Source organism: Muntiacus reevesi, chromosome 5, assembly GCF_963930625.1.
Source record: "Muntiacus reevesi chromosome 5, mMunRee1.1, whole genome shotgun sequence".
Taxonomy (NCBI): domain Eukaryota; kingdom Metazoa; phylum Chordata; class Mammalia; order Artiodactyla; family Cervidae; genus Muntiacus; species Muntiacus reevesi.
In genome coordinates this window covers 80,374,490-80,391,833 of record NC_089253.1, presented here as the reverse complement: position 1 = coordinate 80,391,833, position 17,344 = coordinate 80,374,490, and the positions used below count along the sequence as shown (strand labels likewise).

The 17,344-nt window shown below is 40.0% G+C and overlaps 1 protein-coding gene across 4 annotated transcripts in view; it reads left to right on the top strand.

Moving 5' to 3' along the window:
- Positions 1-17,344, top strand: part of SDCCAG8 (SHH signaling and ciliogenesis regulator SDCCAG8) — a 248,408-nt gene that overhangs the window by 75,065 nt on the left and 155,999 nt on the right. For all 4 annotated transcript variants that reach the window (XM_065935618.1, XM_065935615.1, XM_065935616.1 and 1 more), the window contains exon 11: positions 15,006-15,140. In XM_065935618.1, coding sequence (XP_065791690.1) covers positions 15,006-15,140 — 135 coding nt within the window. The remainder of the gene's footprint in view (positions 1-15,005; positions 15,141-17,344) is intronic.

Below are 17,344 nucleotides of genomic sequence, written 5' to 3'. Positions count from 1 at the left end.
CTAGCTTTACCAGCCTGGTGCCATCAGTATACAGAGTCCAGTCAGGATTTGAAATTGGCCTGTCTCGGAGGTCTGGATGGCTAGCATAGACCTCCTCTAAGACTTCCTTGCAATCATGAGTAGGTCCTCCTTCTCCCGTTGGGAGAAGCGTTGCCAGGTTTAAACCCTGGCAAGGCTCGATACAGAGGTTGGGGTTTTCACATAGCAGTCCCTGGTATTGAATAATCTGGGAATTTGACAGCCATTTGTGGGGGTCTCCTTGAAGGAGGGTGTTGACTTCATGTGGGACCTTTACGATTAGATCCTGGCCGAAAGTCAGCTGTGGCTTCACATACCAGTAAGGCGACCACGGCCACTGCCCGCAGACAGCTAGGCCACCCGGTGGCAACATTATCAAGTCACTTTGAAAAATAAGCTATTGGCCTGTCCCATGTTCCCAAGGTTTGAGTCAAAACCCCCATGGCTGTTTTATCTTTCTCGGTCACATATAAGGTGAATGGTTTGGTGAGGTCTGGCATTCCCAAGGTGGGGGCAGAGGTGATTGCTAGTCTTAACTCCTCAAAGGCTTTCTGCTGTTTCTCAGTCCAATTTACTGGATTCTCTTCAGGCCCTATCAGGAGCTCAAATAGAGGCTGGGCTATTTGAGCATACCTTGGAATCCAAATCCTACAGAATCCCGTGGCCCCTAGGAACTCCCTGACTTGCCACCGAGTCTTAGGCATGGGGAGCCTCAGAATTACTTCTTTTCTAGATTGGTCTAGCAACCTTGTGCCTTTCCTTAAGACAAACCCCAAATACCTTACCTCCTCATTGCAGATTTGTGCTTTTTTCCTCGACACTCAGTATCCCGCCTCTGCCAGCAATTGGAGGAGTGCTTGGGTCCCTTTCCAGCATTCTTCCCAGGTCTCAGTGGCCAGCAATAGGTCGTCCACATATTGCAGGAGCCAACATCCATACCTTTCAGGCTGGAAAGCTTCCAAGTCCGAGGCCAAGGCTTCTCCAAAGATGGTTGGGGCGTTTTTGAACCCTTGCGGGAGGCGGGTCCAGGTGAGCTCCTGCTTATTGCCTCCGATGGGGTCCTCCCATTCAAAGGCAAAGATGGATTTTGACACAGGTGCTAGGCGTATACAAAAAAAGGCATCTTTGAGGTCCAAGCAAGTATAGATCCTTGTCTTATGTGGGAGGAGGCTAAGCAAGGTATAGGGGTTTGGGATAGTCAGGTGCAGAGTTACAGTGGCCTGATTGACCAATCTGAGATCCTGTACAGGCCTATAGTCTTGTCCTCCTTCCTTCTTTACCGGCAAGATTGGTATGTTCCAGGCTGATTGACATTCCACCAGGATGCCTGCCTGCTTTAGCCTATTGATGTGAGGCAGAATCCCGATCCAGGCTTCTATGGGTATTGGGTATTGACGTTTTCTCACCAGGGTGGCGCCTGGTTTGAGTTCTATTATTATGGGGGCTTGGTGTCTGGCTAGCCCAGGGGGGTTATCTTCAGCCCAGACCTCAGGGAACAGCTGAGTTAGCCTTTTCTCCAACTCTGTTGCCTTGTCTTGTCTATCTCCAGGGGACTCCTGTAACCTCCATTCGTCTTGAGGGGTCACAGAGAGGGAGAGTAAATAGGTTGTTGTGCCCACCCGAAAAGTCGGCCTCTCTTCAAGAGAGAAAGTCACTTGTGCTCCCAGCTTGGAGAGTAAGTCCCTCCCTAGCAGGGGTACTGGGCACTCAGGGATATAGAGGAACTCATGAGTCACTTGGTGACCCCCCATCTGACATTTCCTGGGCTGGCAAAACGACTTAACCATTTCTTCTCCCGAAACCCCAGTTACGGTGGCAGTCCTTTTAGACAGTGGCACCACAGGCTTAGTTACCACGGACAATTCTGCTCCAGTGTCCACCATAAAGTCAATGTCTTGGTCCCCAATTTTTAAAGTTACCATGGACTCTCAGGGACCTGATGTCTTTGAGACCCGGCATCCCTATTCAGTCTCTGTATTAGTGAGTTCTGCAACTGGGAGGGATTTATTCTCCCCTCTTCCTTCTGGGCACTCATTCTTCCAATGACCAAACTCACGGCATCGGGCACATTGATTTGGCTGTAACGGAGCCCAAGGCCTCCGTTGGGACCGGTTGGAGGGCTGTCCTGACCTCTAGGCTAGGGAGGGTTTCTTTCCTTTGGCAGTGGAAAAGTCTTTGGAAGACTTTCCAAGCGCGCAGCCAACATTGCAAATCTCTCGTCTGTTCTCCTCTGCTCATCTTTATACCTTTTCTCGTATTTCTTTTCTTTTTCCGTGTCCCTATTCCGGAACACCTTATCTGCTATTTCAATCAGCTGAGAATTGGACATGGATAGAACTCCCTCGGTCTTTTGAAGCTTTCGTTTTATGTCAGGAAATGCTTGTGAGATAAATGACGAATTGATAACAATTTGGGAGCCCGTAGCTTCTGGATCTATGGGTGTATAGAGTCTGTAGGCTTCACAAAGTCTCTTGTAAAATTCAGAAGGTGACTCATTCTCCTACTGAGCTATTCCGGCCGGTTTTGACATGTCCATCAGCCTCCGGGCTCCGCTTTTAAGTCCTTGTATAACCGCTGTCCGGTGTCTGTCTAATTGGATTTTCCCCTCCTCTGTATTGTAGTCCCAGTTAGGTCTGTCAGTGGGAAAGGCTTGCTCATCCACCTCTCTGGGTTAGCAGTGCCCTCAGGAATCATCTCCTGTAACCACTTCCTCACCTCAGTGTTGAGCCTTTATCTCTCTTCTGTACTGAAGAGGGATGCTAGTAATTGCGTTATATCGTTCCAGGTTGGTCGATGGGTGCAGAAAATAGTCTCTATTAGTCTAATCATGCCCTGGGGTTCCACCGAGTAAGAGGGAGTGTGTTTTTGCCAGTTCAGTATGTCGGTTGATGAAAAGGGCTGATAGTAATAGGCTACAGGAGCTTGGTAATAATTACTGTCTTCCCCTATCATTGGAGGTTGCTGGACTTCTCTAAGAGGCATGTGCAAGGGTATTCTTTCCTCTGGCTCTTTGGCAGAGTGGAGCCTTTGTTTAATTCCAGTGGTTCATCCCCCTTGTTCCGGAGTACTTACCGGGAGTGGAAGGTAGAGTTTAGGGAATGTAGTGGCAGCATCCAGGTTGGTAGAATCTGGTGGGCTCATTGTCCCTCCAGTTGAGGCTGGAGCCTGCCGGGGGGGCAGCTCTACAACCTGTGGAGCTGTCGGGACCGTTGAGGAACCTGGGAGGCTTACCAGTCTCGGGCTGGTTCCTCCAGTTGGGCCTCTGGTGGCCATGGTGTTACTAGCTGGTGGAACCATCATCCAATATGGCGGTGGGGGAAGTTCATCTCCTTCAGGGTCCTGTAAAATTTCATTCTCATCCTTGGTTACCTTTTGGGCCATCAAGATTTTTCCTCCCCCACCATGGACAAAAAAACGGGCCCATTTGGGGGGATCTTGGACTATTCCCAGCCAAGAGTCTATGTACGGGAACTGATCGGGATGTCCAGGCTTTCCCATAACTATAGCATAGACTGCCTTTATGAGATTTAAGTCCATAGTTCCCTCTGGTGGCCAACCAACCCCCATTGAAGGCCATTCGACTTCACAAAGGGTGTGGAGCTGGCCGGGTGTCATTTTCCTCCCATAGTCTCCATCAAATCCTTTCTTAAAATTCTTAAATCATATTCTCCAATACAGTGGCCTTAGTTTTAGATTCGTTTCCTCCCATTTTCTTACCTCTGGATTCCCACATCCCAGGGCCTTCCCGAGAAGCCAGTCTACCTGTTTCCACTGGTAGGGGAGATGATGGGTCACACAGCAGATGGGTGCCTCCTGGGGGAGGGCAGAATACGAGCACACAGCATGTTTCCTAAGACAGCGTGGACACACCTCCTGACTGGCTTTCTTAAACCCTAAGTTCCCTTTCTTTATCCCTGGCACAGCCTTCGGCCTGAGTGCCAAGCAGCTATTGTCGCCAACCTAAACCAGTTTCCTATGCAGCTCCCTTCTGGTCCCTCCCAGGGGGGTGATCAGGCCCCCTCTTCCACCCTACCAGGTGCGCTCCTCCTCACCTGAGCACTCAGTTCCCTTGCTGCCGTTCACTACCTGCCAAAGCGAAGAAACCAGGAGTTGAAAGGCTGAATTCTTCCAGAGGGGCAAAGTGCCTTCCCCCCTCTAGGAGATTTAAGCCACAAAGCCTCAGGGTGGCCTCAAATGAGACCCATCTCCTCAAAGTGAGAAGTTTCCCAGCCCGTGCACCAAATGTTGTAGCCATGCATTCTGGGAAACAAACTCACTCAGAAGGGCAATGCAGATAGTGAAGTGCAGTTTGTTACACCGGCAGGCCCAAGGCAGAGTCTCCTCTTAGCCAAGGACCCCAACCAGCATTTGTGAAAATCTTTTATACTACATGTGCACGTGTCCAAACCCACCACCCCAAATTCCTTGAGAGTTACATAAACTAAGGAAGGGTAAATACAATCCCAATAACCCCATCACTCATGTGCCATGTGCTCAGACCGTTAAACAATTAGCCAATAATCAATAAGCACGAGGTTACACTCCAATAGGTACAGAAAAATTTATGGCCTGTCTGGAGGAAGGGGTGATTAGTGTCTGTTCTCTTAGGCGATGAGTAACCTGGATATGATCTTCAAGATTCCCCTGTCTGGAGGGAGACTTATCCTTCTGTTGTCATTTCCATAGACACTAAACGCAGAGTTCAGAGTCCATTGGAGAGGTGGCCGGGCATGATCAGCATGAACAGGCCTAAGATGGAGTCCAGGCCCTATGAATTCCTTCTTCAAGTCTAACTGTCTACCTTCTATGACTTGGATTGATGATCTCAGCTGGTGAAGAAAAATGCTACAATCTTGCAGATGACACCACCATACCCTTATGTTCTTTGGTGTCCATGGTTCTTTTGGTGCTTTCTAGCAGTCCCCCTGTACATTCCTCTCTCTCTTGTTCATTCAGGGATTCAACAGATACTAACTGGAGGTCCTGGGGATGTCATCATCACAGGACCAATGCACTCCCCCCATGGAGTTTATAGACTAATGGGAGAGGTAGACATTAAGCACATACTTCCAGAAATGAGTTTTTACCACTGTGATAAAAGCACGAAGATACAGTATAGAATTACCATGAAGATGCATAACAGGCAAATATGACTTAGCCTACACAGTCGTGAAAGATTTTCCTAAGCATGAGATTTTACAAGTGAGACTCAAAGGAGTTGAATAGGAGTGGTCAGGGGAAGAGTTGAGGGGAAGTTTCAGACCCAGAAAAACAATACTCCCAAGGCTCAGAAGCTAGAAAGCATAATCCATTTTGGGAATTTAGGGAGAGTTTAAGTGACTGGAGCATAGGCAGTAAGAGACAGAGTAATGGAAGATGAGTTTGGAGAAATATGCAGGGACCAAATCATGAATGGTCTTAAAATCCATGAGAAAGATTTTAAATGTTATCCAAAAAGTGATGGTAAACCACTGAAGAATTGATGCTTCCAAATTGTGGTGCTGAAGGCCTCTCAAGAGGCCTGTGGACAGAAAGATCAAACCAGTCAATTCTAAAGGAAATCAACCCTGAATATTCATTGGAAGAACTGATGCTAAAGCTGAAGCTCCAATTCTTTGGCCACCTGATGCAAAGAGCTGACTCATTGGAAAAGACTCCAATGCTGGGAAAGATTGAGGGCGGGGGGAGAAGTGGGGGACAGAGGATGAGATGGTTGAATGGCATCACTGACTCAATGGAATGAGCTTGAGTAAACTTTGGTAGATAGTGAAGGACAAGGAAACCTGGCATGCTGCAGCCATGGAGTCGCAAAGTGTCAAACATAACTTAGCAACTCAATAACGACAACAAATCATTGAATGGCTTTAAATTGGGCAGTGTCATGATGCCATTTATATTTGAGAAAAATCATCTGTCCATAGATTTGAAGGAGGACCAGAATAAACTTCTTAGACCAAGTGGGAAGCAATTACAGTAGTCCAGATGGGAAATGATGGTATCTAAGCCCCATTTTTCAAGGACTATTTCAAATCACTTTAATTCTTAGGTTCTCTACCATACTACCTTTCCCCTAATTCTCAACAGAGAGCCTCTGCTTACCTAACAAAGAAAGTTGACGCCATTAGATGGTAACCACTTCAACTTATTTATTTTTCCCCTCACTTGTGCCTAAAGTAAAATTTCACCTGCACCGCAACCCTGTCAGATGAGAGTGACTTCATCCTTTCCTCTTTCTCTGGACCCCATGCCCCTCAACCACCTCAGGGACTTATTTCCATTTGTTCCCCACTCTCTTCTGAATCTTCAGCCTTTACTTCACTACAGCCTTTTCCTTATCATCAGGAAAATAGTCTCTTTCTTCTAATCCAGTCATTCTCAATCTTGGCTGGGTAGAAGTTCCAAAACTCTCATTCAGCCAGTCTGAATCCCAAATGAACTATGGGAGAATAGCTGAGGGTAGGATCCAAGTGTCAGTATTTTAAAAAATTGTCCAGGTGATTCCAGTGTGCAGCCAAGGCTGGAAACCCCCTTAGTAATTCCATATCCCTCCTTACTCTTTCCTTTAATAGTCAAATTTCTTGAAAGATTTGTCCATACATATTGTCTTTTGGGGGCTTCCTCTATGGCTTAGTGGTAAAGAACCCACCTGCTAGTTCAGGAGACACAGGAGATGCAGGTTCAACCCCTGGGTCAGGAAGATCTCCTGGAGTAGAAAATGGCAACCCACTCCAGTATTCTTCCTTGGAAAATTCCATGGACAGAGGATCCTGGTAGGCTACAGTCCAGGGGGATGCAAAGAGTCAGACACTACTGAGCATGATTGTCTTTTTCTCACCACTCATCAGTCCACTGCATTTCAGCTTCTGTGCCCATAGTCAATGAAATTACCATTGCTATGTTCTCTGAAGACCTCCTTATGCTATTTTTAATGAATATTTTTTCATTCTTATTCTCTTTAAAAGTTTCTCTTTCTTTGATTTCTCTGAATCGATATTCTTGATTTGGGAAAGTGATGATGTGTGCCTTTTAGGTTAGTCTGAGTTTAAGGAGTCTTTGAGGTAATGAAAGAGACACATCCAGAAAGCACCTTGATAGGAGGTTCTGGAGTTTAGCAGAGCACTTTAGATTTAGGTGTCTCTAGCACTACTGTGGCTTTAATTTTTTTTTTAATTTATTTACTTACTATTTTTGGTTGTGCTGTATCTTAGTTACTGCACTGTAGCACTACTGTGGCTTTAATTTCATATACATTGTGCATGAGTGCATGCTCAGTCATGTCCAACTCTTTGCAACCCCATGTCCATTAGGCTCTCTGTCCATGAGATTTTCCAAGCATGAATACTGGAGTGGGTTGCCATTTCCTTCTCCAGGGGATCTTCCTGACTGGAGGCTTGAACCTGTGTCTCCTGTATCTACAGTTGGATTCTTTGACCACTGAGCCACTTGGGAAACCCCATATATATGGTATTGATTCCTAAATCTTTAGCTCTCTAGTGAGCTCCCAAACCAGCTTCACTTCCTACCTTCCCTTTCATATTAGAACTACTATTCATTCATCCAGTTGCCCAACTCAGAAATCTTGCTGTCATCCTGGTCTTCTCCTTCTCCCTACCCTGTACATCATTAAGTTACCAAGTTCTAGAGATTCAGACCCCTACCAATGTTTCCCTGTCTCTCCATCCCACTGCTCTCCATATCTCACCCTTGGATAATTCCCACAGCCCCACCATAGTCTCCTTGCTTCCAGTCTCACCTCTTTCTCATCTGTTCTCTTACCCAAAGAGCCAAGGATGCTCTTTCTAAAATGAATCCATCAATAAGTCAGTCTCTTTCTTTAAAATCCTTTCATGTCTCTCTTTAACCCCATGGATAAAAGTTAAGCTGTCTCTATTTTTTTTTTTTTTTTTTTTAGTTATTTAATTGGAGGCTAATTTCTTTACAATATTGTATTAGTTTTTGCCATACATTGACATGAATCAGCCATGGGTGTACATGTGTTCCTCATCCTTTACCCCCCTTCCCCTTCCCTCCCCATCCCATCCCTCAGGGTCATCTCAGTGCACCAGCCCTGAGCACCCTGTCACAGGCATTGAACCTGAACTGGCGATCTGTTTCACATATGATAATGTACATGTTTCAATGCTATTCTCTCACAGAGAGAGAGACTAGCTAACTTCACCTTCTCCCACAGAGTCCAAAAGCTTGTTCTTTATGTCTCTGTCTCTTTTGCTGTCTCACATACAGGGTCATCATTACCATCTTTCTATATTCCATATATATGCATTAGTATACTGTATTGGTGTTTTTCTTTCTGACTTACTTCACTCTGTATAATAGGCTCCAGTTCCATCTACCTCATTAGAACTGATTCAAATGTATTCTTTTTAATGGCTGAGTAATATTCTATTGTGTATATGTACCACAACTTTCTTATCCATTTGTCTGCCGATGGACATCTAGGTTGCTTCCACATCCTGGCTATCGTAAACAGTACTGTGATGAACATTGGGGTACACGTGTCTCTTTCAATTCTGGTTTCCTTGGTGTGTATGCCCAGCAGTGGGATTGCTGGGTCGTATGGCAGTTCTATTTTCATTTTTTTTTAAGGAATCTCCACACTGTTCTCCATAGTGGCTGCACTAGTTTGCATTCCCACCAACAGTGTAAGAGGATTCCCTTTTCTCCATACCCTCTCCAGCATTTATTGTTTGTAGACTTTTTGATAGCCATTCTGACTGGCGTGAGATGGTACCTCATTGTGGTTTTGATTTGCATTTCTCTAATAACGAGTGATATTGAGCATCTTTTCATGTGTTAGCCATGTGTGTGTCTTCTTTGGAGAAATGTCTGTTTAGTTCTTTGGTGCATATTTTGATTGGGTCATTTATTTTTCTGGAATTGAGCTGCAGGAGCTGCTTGTATGTTTTTGAGATTAATTCTTTTAATTAATTAATTAATTCTTTTAATTAATTAATTCAGCTGCTTCATTTGCTATTATTTTCTCCCATTCTGAAGGCTGTCTTTTCACCTTGTTTATAGTTTCCTTCATTGTGCAAAAGCTTTTAAGTTTAATTAGGTCCCATTTGTTTATTTTTGCTTTTATTTCCACTACTTTGGGAGATGGGTCATAGAGGATCCTGCTATGATTTCTGTCAGAGAGTGTTTTGCCTATGTTTTCCACCAGGAGTTTTATAGTTTCTGGTCTCACGTTTAGATCTTTAATCCATTTTGAGTTTATTTTTGTGTATGGTGTTAGAAAGTGTTCTAGTTTCATTCTTTTATAAGTGGTTGACCAGTTTTCCCAGCACCACTTGTTAAAGAGATTGTCTATTCTCCATTGTATGTTCTTGCCTTCTTTGTCAAAGATAAGGTGTCCATGGGTGCATGAATTTATCTCTGGGCTTTCTATTTTGTTCCATTGTTCTATATTTCTGTCTTTGTGCCAGTACCATACTTCCTTGATGACTGTAGCTTTGTAGAATAGCCAGAAGTCAGCAGGTTTATTCCTCCAGTTCCATTCTTCTTTCTCAAGATTGCTTTGGCTATTCGAGTTTCTTTTTTTTGTATTTCCATACAAATTGTGAAATTATTTGTTCTAGTTCTCTGAAAAATACCACTGGTAGCTTGATAGGGATTTCATTGAATCTATAGATTGCTTTGGATAGTATATTCATTTTCACTATTTTGATTCTTCCAATCCATGAACATGGTACATTTCTCCATCTATTTGTGTCATCTTTGATTTCTTTCACCATTGCTTCTTGGCCTTTTGGCTAAGATCAAGTGTAGTGTTTTATAGTTTTCTATATATAGGTATTTTCTTTCTTTAGGTAGATATATTCCTAAGTATTTTATTCTTTTCATTGCAATGGTGAATGGAATTGTTTCCTTAATTTCTCTTTCTGTTTTCTTATTGTTAGTGTGTAGGAATGCAAGGGATTTCTATATGTTAATTTTATATCCTGCAACTTTACTGTATTCATTGATTAGCTCTAGTAATTTTCTGGTGGAGTCTTTAGGGTTTTCTATGTAGAGGATCATGTTAGCTGCAGTGAGAGTTTTACTTCTTCTTTTCCAATCTGGATTTCTTTTATTTCTTATTCTTCTCAGATTGCTGTGGCTAAAACTTCCAAAACTATATTGAATAGTAGTGATGAGAGTGGGCACCCTTGACCTGTTCTTGATTTTAGGAGAAATGCTCTCAATTTTTCAATATTGAGGATAATGTTTGCTGTGGTTTATCATATATGGCTTTTATTATGTTGAGGTATGTCCCTGCTATGCCTGCTTTCTGGAGGGTTTTTATCATAAATGGATGTTGAATTTTGTCAAAGGCTTTCTCTGCATCTATTGAGATAATCATATGGCTTTAATCTTTCAATATGTTAATGTGGTATATCACATTGATTGATTTACAGATATTAAAGAATCCTTGCATCCCTGGGATAAAGCCCGCTTGGCCATCATGTATGATCTTTTTAATATGTTGTTGGATTATGTTTGCTAGAATTTTGTTAAAGATTTTTGTGTCTATGTTCATCAGTGATATTGGCCTGTAGTTTTCTTCTTTTGTGGCATCTTTTTAAGCTCTTTCACTGTTACATAAAGATTGTACATTATTTCCCCTTTCTTTGGTTCTTCAGTCTCATCTCTCTTCTCTTTTCTTTCTTATATTATCACCGTACTGACCTACTTGCACTTTCTCAAATGTCAAATATGCCAATCTGCCATACCAATTTTTCATTTCAGAATTTTGCAAGGCCTTGCCCCTCCTCTCCCATCCCTGCACCCCCCACCACCATTGCCTAGAGGAATCTTTCTGTAGCCTCTCTAACTGATGATTTAGAGTTCTTGACACCATATCTTTTCATAGTCTCCCAGTGATGAATTTTTGGGAGCACTCCTATGGGCTTCTAAACTCAATTTATTGCAAAATCTTATTGAATTATCTCCCCTAATTTACTATGATTCTCCTGCATGTATGGTTTGTTAACATCCTAATTGCTTGGCACATTCCTCCCATGTAAAATGTGCTCAATATATATTTATTGAATGAATACAAGGGGAATACAAATGGAAGAAAGAAGGCCCCAGGCCATTGGGAAGGCATGCATGCATGTCTGCTCAGTTGTGTCCAACTCTTTGTGACCCTATGGACAGTAGCCGTCCAGGCTTCTCTGTCCATGGGATTTCCCAGGCAAGAAGAACCCTGGAGTGGGTTGCCATTTCCCTCCCCTGGAAAGGGATAACTAAAATGCTAAGAGTTCAGAGAATCAGAACAGATTTCTGTCTGCAAGAGATCATGGAAAATTTTGTGGAGAAGATGGCATTTTAACTGAACTTCAAAAAAAAAAAGCAGGATTTATAAATGGAGAAGGAAATGGCAACCCATTCCAGTGTTCTTGCCTGGAGAATCCCAGCGACGGGGGAGCCTAGTGGGCTGCTGTCTGTGGGGTCGCACAGAGTCGGACACGACTGAAGCGACTTAGCAGCAGCAGCAGCAGAAATGCAGTATGAGGGGGAGACACGCCAACATAAGTAAGGTGTGGAGGAAGGTTAAGTTGTGAGCTGAGCTTGTGTGAGAGAGACAATGGCATCAAGAGCAAAGATCAGCCACTAGTTATGCCTAGGAGACTTTTTTCCTGGGTTGTTTAGTGGCAACTTTTGCCTTGCTGAGTACTTTTACTATGTAAAAATATGTTGATGAGAATTCCTGATAAGAAGAAATGAAGTCTGAAATGTGCCAGGCAATATTCCAGGTGCTTTTATGTATAATTTTCTTAAACTGATAATTATTTTATTTAAAAAAGTGGCAACAGAAATGCAGTGCATTTCTGAAATTTTTTTGTCCCCATTAAACCTTTGACACTTAATCTCAAGATCCTGCCCAAAATAAAGATGTGTGAATAAAGAGTTGAAAGTGATCCTAGCAGTGAAGCCAGTACTTTCACAGGACATGGCAGAATCTTTGAAGTAAAAGGGTTTAGTGTTGAATCCAGTTTTACCTTTTTGTGACCTTGAACAATTCATTTAACCTTTCCAAATTTCAGAGTAGTAAATGACAGATTTGATCTACTTAAAGAATTGATAGGATTAAATAAAATAATGCTTTGAAGTATCTAACAAACTACCTGGCTTAGGGTGGACATTAAACAAATTTTAGTTTGTGGCTATTATTCTTACTCTAGTGAAAGAGTTAGCTCTATTGGGTAGCTTTCTTGGACCTTTGTGTTAGTAAAAGCTGACACATTTTAATATAAAGTCTAGCTTTATTTTTTTATTTATTAGCTTGAACGAATCTGGGAAAATTCTTGGTTTTCATTTTTTTCACCAGAAAGTTAATCCAATACATTCCTTTTCCAAGGGGATTAAAAGAGGATATTATCACACTGCCTAGCACCAGAAGTTACTTTAGTAGGAAGTCTCAACAATCACAACATTTTAAGTTCTAATGGTTAGTGTTGGAGCACGTGTCTCTGCTTTCCTTGTGGTGGACTTGCTACTGAGACTTGTACATTCTTTCTCTCTTTTTATTATTTTTCTTCTTCCCTTTCTTCTTACTGCTTTAAAATGTTCATTTATGTGGGAAGTTCTAGAAGAGCAGATGCCTTCCACCTAGACAGATTTTGAATCATTCCTCCATGAACAGTTCTTGCTGTGAATTTGCCTGTTGGCATCAGTAATGGTCTTTGGTTGCACTAAGACACTAAGTTTGTTAGTTCAATCAGTTATTCAGTCTTCTATTTATTGAATGCCCCCTGTGGTTTGTGAATTTTTCTCAGTTGGTTTCTTGATAATAGCCCATTGCTAGAATCCCTACTTCTTGTACCTTTTTTTATGAGGAATGCCATTTTATACTACATTCAATATACCGGGGACTCTTTATTGTAGAAATTTCTATCAGGCTCTCCCATCCTGGGTGTCCTTGTCTGTTGCTTGCCCCTGTCAAAGTTTAAAGGACTTACCTGATGTCAACACCCTGGCCCTCCAACAGTGCTGCAGCTGTCTGTGTTACTTCTGCCTCTGCAACAGATGTGGATGGAGAAGTTCCTGCAGTGTAATGTTGACTTCCAGATGGTGGGCATGGGGAAAAAGAAGGTGTGTCAACAGGAGGGGAGGCTCCGAGAAGTGGGTGGCAGAAGGGAGCAGACAGGTAGTGGGTAGAGGAATGAAGTGATGGGTGGCAGAGGGGGGAATCACGTGGAAAGTGCACAATTTGTCACATGCTGTAGAAACTGACTCAGAATTTACCATTAGCAAAATAAATGTCTGCACATTTACTTCAAAAAGACCACACAATATTAATACATTTGCCATAAGATTCACATAAATAATACATGAATTTTTTAGTAGCTGGTAATTAAATTTTTTTGTTATTGTAAGGTTCCAGAAAAGCTATAATTACATATTCATAATATGCTTACTCATGCACTTGAATTTTTAAATTAAGGAAATTTAGTTAGTATGTTTGATTTGTTACATTTAACTTCTTTTGACCTTTAATTTTTGTTTCAGATTGTATTCTGCATAAGGATAGTTCGTAGCCTGGTATTAGTAAAAGAAACTTTACATGCAATTTAGATTTGTAGCCAATTTCTTGATGATAAGAAGGACATGTAAACAATCATATATTAAATGTATAACTCTTCACAAGTTAAATAATACCTCTAAATTAGAAAATAGTTACCCGGGCTCATTATTTTGCTATTTTCAATTTTCGTTAGTTGCCAAAGGCAATCTTGATTTTTATTACAAACTTTAGTTACTGATTTCTGTTGTAAAACTGAATTCACACCCATGTTAGTGTAGATTTTAAATATTATGGTAGATTTTAAATATTATGTCAAATTTGTTATCAGTTTTTGTTTTAACTGATTAAAAATGAATAGCTGTGTTTTGATCTGGGGGCACGGTAGCATTTCTTCATCACTTTAAAAGTACTAATACAAATGAGAAACTAATTGCCTGGGAAAGTTTGACTCACCGGAGCAGAAGTTAAAATGTAATTGCAAACCAAAAACTATGAAGGTTAAATCTAAGATCTAGGAAAGCATTTCTAACCCTTAGAAGAAAAACTAAGCACCTGCTATCATAGAGTCCCTCAGAAAAGCCATTTATTCTAACAATTCATTCATTCATCAAACATTAATCATATGCCTCTTAAGGAATATGCTCTTGAGGAACTTCTAGTCTAATGAGGAAACAGACAGCAAAAAAGTGATGTCTTAAGCACTATGCATGTAAATAATTTTAGTTGATAAAGAATATATCAATAAAATTTTAAATATATTTTAACTTGGAGGATAAATTCAGCACCTTCATTCTTGTATCTGCCTTAATACAAAATTACTAATATACTTAGTGTTTTTAAAAAATACTATTTTATATTCTTATTGAATTTTTCAGATATTAGACATGTCTTTCTAAAGTGCTTAGAAATTCATAAACTCTGGTATTAAAGACTTAGTGTAGCATATGGAAGTTTCTCAAAAAATGTCTGCTGATCGGTTCTATTTTTAATATTTAAAAAGCATGGTGGGACTTCCCTGGTAATTCAGTGGCTAAGACTCTGGTGTTCCCAACACAGGAGGCCAGGGTTCTATCCCTGATCAGGTAAATAGACGCCACATGCTACAACTAAAGATGCAGCATGCTGCAACTAAGACTTGGTACAGTCAAATAAATACATACTTACATATCTTTTAAAAATAAAAAACATGGTGACTCTAATTAACAATACTGCATTGTATATTTGAAAGCTGCTAAGAGAGTAAATCTTAAAAGTTTAGGAAAAATAAGTAATTATATGAGGTGATAGTGAAGGGAGATTGATGAATTGAGAATGCAGAGTCATGGAGATACCCCATCCACAGAGAAATGACTTAGAGAATCGAGTGGCCATGCTGAAACTCTGTTAACTTAAGATGTTTTAAATATTTATTTTGTCAAATAACATTATCATTTAGGACTTTTATTTCCTGTTATAGATGTTGACCCTATCTCAGAATATTGCCCAACTGGAGGCTGAGGTGGAAAAGGTTACAAGAGAGAAAGTTTCAGCTGTTCATCAACTCGAGGAAATTCAAAACCAGCTTGCTTCCCGGGAAATGGATGTCACAAAGGTACAAAGAGAGATTTTAGTTTACTAATTATGTAAATCTTTTCTTTGAAAATTTTTTCCTAGTCTGTAAATCTCAGAAAGAAGTCTGGAGTGGAAAAATGTTTTTGTTTTGAGATAGTAAAGATCCACATAATGGTCATTCAGCAAGCATTTGTTTATTATCATCAGGCCCTTTACTAGGTGCTGCAAATATGAAGATGGGTTAGATACAAACAATGTCCTCAAAGAACTTAAGGGTTAAGTTGCTGAGACAGACTTGTAAATAGGCAAATCTTATTACTTTAATTATTAAGTATTTGATAAAACTTGTATTTCTAAATATATCAGTTAAGGGTAATTTTTTCCCCAGAGATAGTGTAAGTTTGGTCTTCTCAATAATACTAAAAGACATACATTTATTTACAACGTAAAGGTATGTTTAACATAAAAAAATTCTCTACCTCTCATTCCTTTCAGACCTGTTCTTTAAAATCAAGATTTTAATACTATAGCTTCTTGTTCTTTTGGTCCTTAAATTTATACTTTACACTATGGTATCACACTGGGTATAGCAAACTTGTGAACCAAAAACTGAAATGTTTAATGGTTGTAAGTGGCGAAGGTACATGTTTAAGAAACACTAGAGGTCTATGTAGACATCAGTAATCATTGGTTTAAGGCTAAGTAACTCAATATGGATATGTGTGATGTAATAAATCAATTTGTTTTTCATCAATATATACACAGATAATTTTGTTAAAATGCATACTCATCTATATTATAGTTTATTTCTCAACGTATTTTCCCAAATTTTGACACATTTTAATGCCGTTATTGCTTTATAACTCAGTAATTTGAATTATCTTTAATATGTAATAGGAAAGGAAGCCTAATTTTTCTTTTTTTCCCTTGAGTTTATATAGTTCTTCATTTGCTTTCTAGAATTCCAGCTAGTTCATGCAGAAGCTTAAAATATCATATTTGCCAGTTTGATTGATATGTTTGTGTGGAAGTAGGAGGCAGAAGTAATGGAATTGGTACAGAGGGATAGAAATGGTTGACCTGGCTAGTAGGTGAGAGCTACATGAGAATTTTTTGTTCATTATAAGGAGATAACTTCCTGTTGAAATATGGACAGTAAAGAATGATTACTCTGTCTTTAGAACTGTTCAGAAGGACGCAGACATCAGGGGAGTGCTGTGTGATTGCTTCCAACTCTGGGATAATGTAATCCTAGTTAAATTTAATTTGTTGATGTATTTTATATGAAACTTAAGTGTTACGAATAAATTTAACAAATGCATTTTAAACTGAAATTAGTGAGGTGGGAAACTTTAAAAATAAACTTAAGGGATAAAATTATTTTAAATAGGACTTAATGCTTAGATAGTTACTATATATGATAATTTTGTACTGATATTGAGTTTAAGCACCATGGCTGTGTAGTTGTTATGTGTTGGTATTATAATTTGGATTTTTAAATTGTATTCTTATATGTAAATCAAATAGATTGAAATAGTGAAGGAAGACAATTAGGGCTCCTCTCATGTTTTTCTGTAGTTCTCAATTTTTAAATTTTATTTAGCTTTAATTTTTATGCATTACTAATATTTTTGAAATGGAAAGGATCAACTCACATATTGAAAATATCTGAATTTCAAATACAGTTTTTAGTAATTTTATTCATTTTTTTAAAACTTTTTGAGGGTCACTGGGGAGAAACATAGTTTTTCTTCTATCCTGTCACTGTAATTTTCAAACACAGACTAGTTCAGTCTTAAGGTATTTTTTGTTTGAACATAGGAAGTGCATATAGATTTTACAAGATTCTAAAACTTCAATAATGATGAAACTAATTTCTAAAATTCTAATAATCACTTTAGAGAACTACCAAAATTTAAGTTTCAGGTAGAAATAGCCATTGGATGATGCCTAATTTTTAAAATCTCGTACTTGTAACTTAGAAACTGACTTAGCAGACACGTATTATTGGATCTCCCTACAAGTTCTCAGTTGTCTCAGAAGTTTGTAACTTCTTTATTTAGATTTGTCTGCTAGTTGCATTTCCCAAATGTATTTATCTGTATGGAGATGACCTGGATTGAAAGAATATGTAAAGGATGATACATAATTTTTAGATACTGCATGTGTTTACTGTTTAATTCTGTATTAAAATCCTTTCAATTACATGTATATTTTCCTTTTATGTTGAATGCCATAGTTATT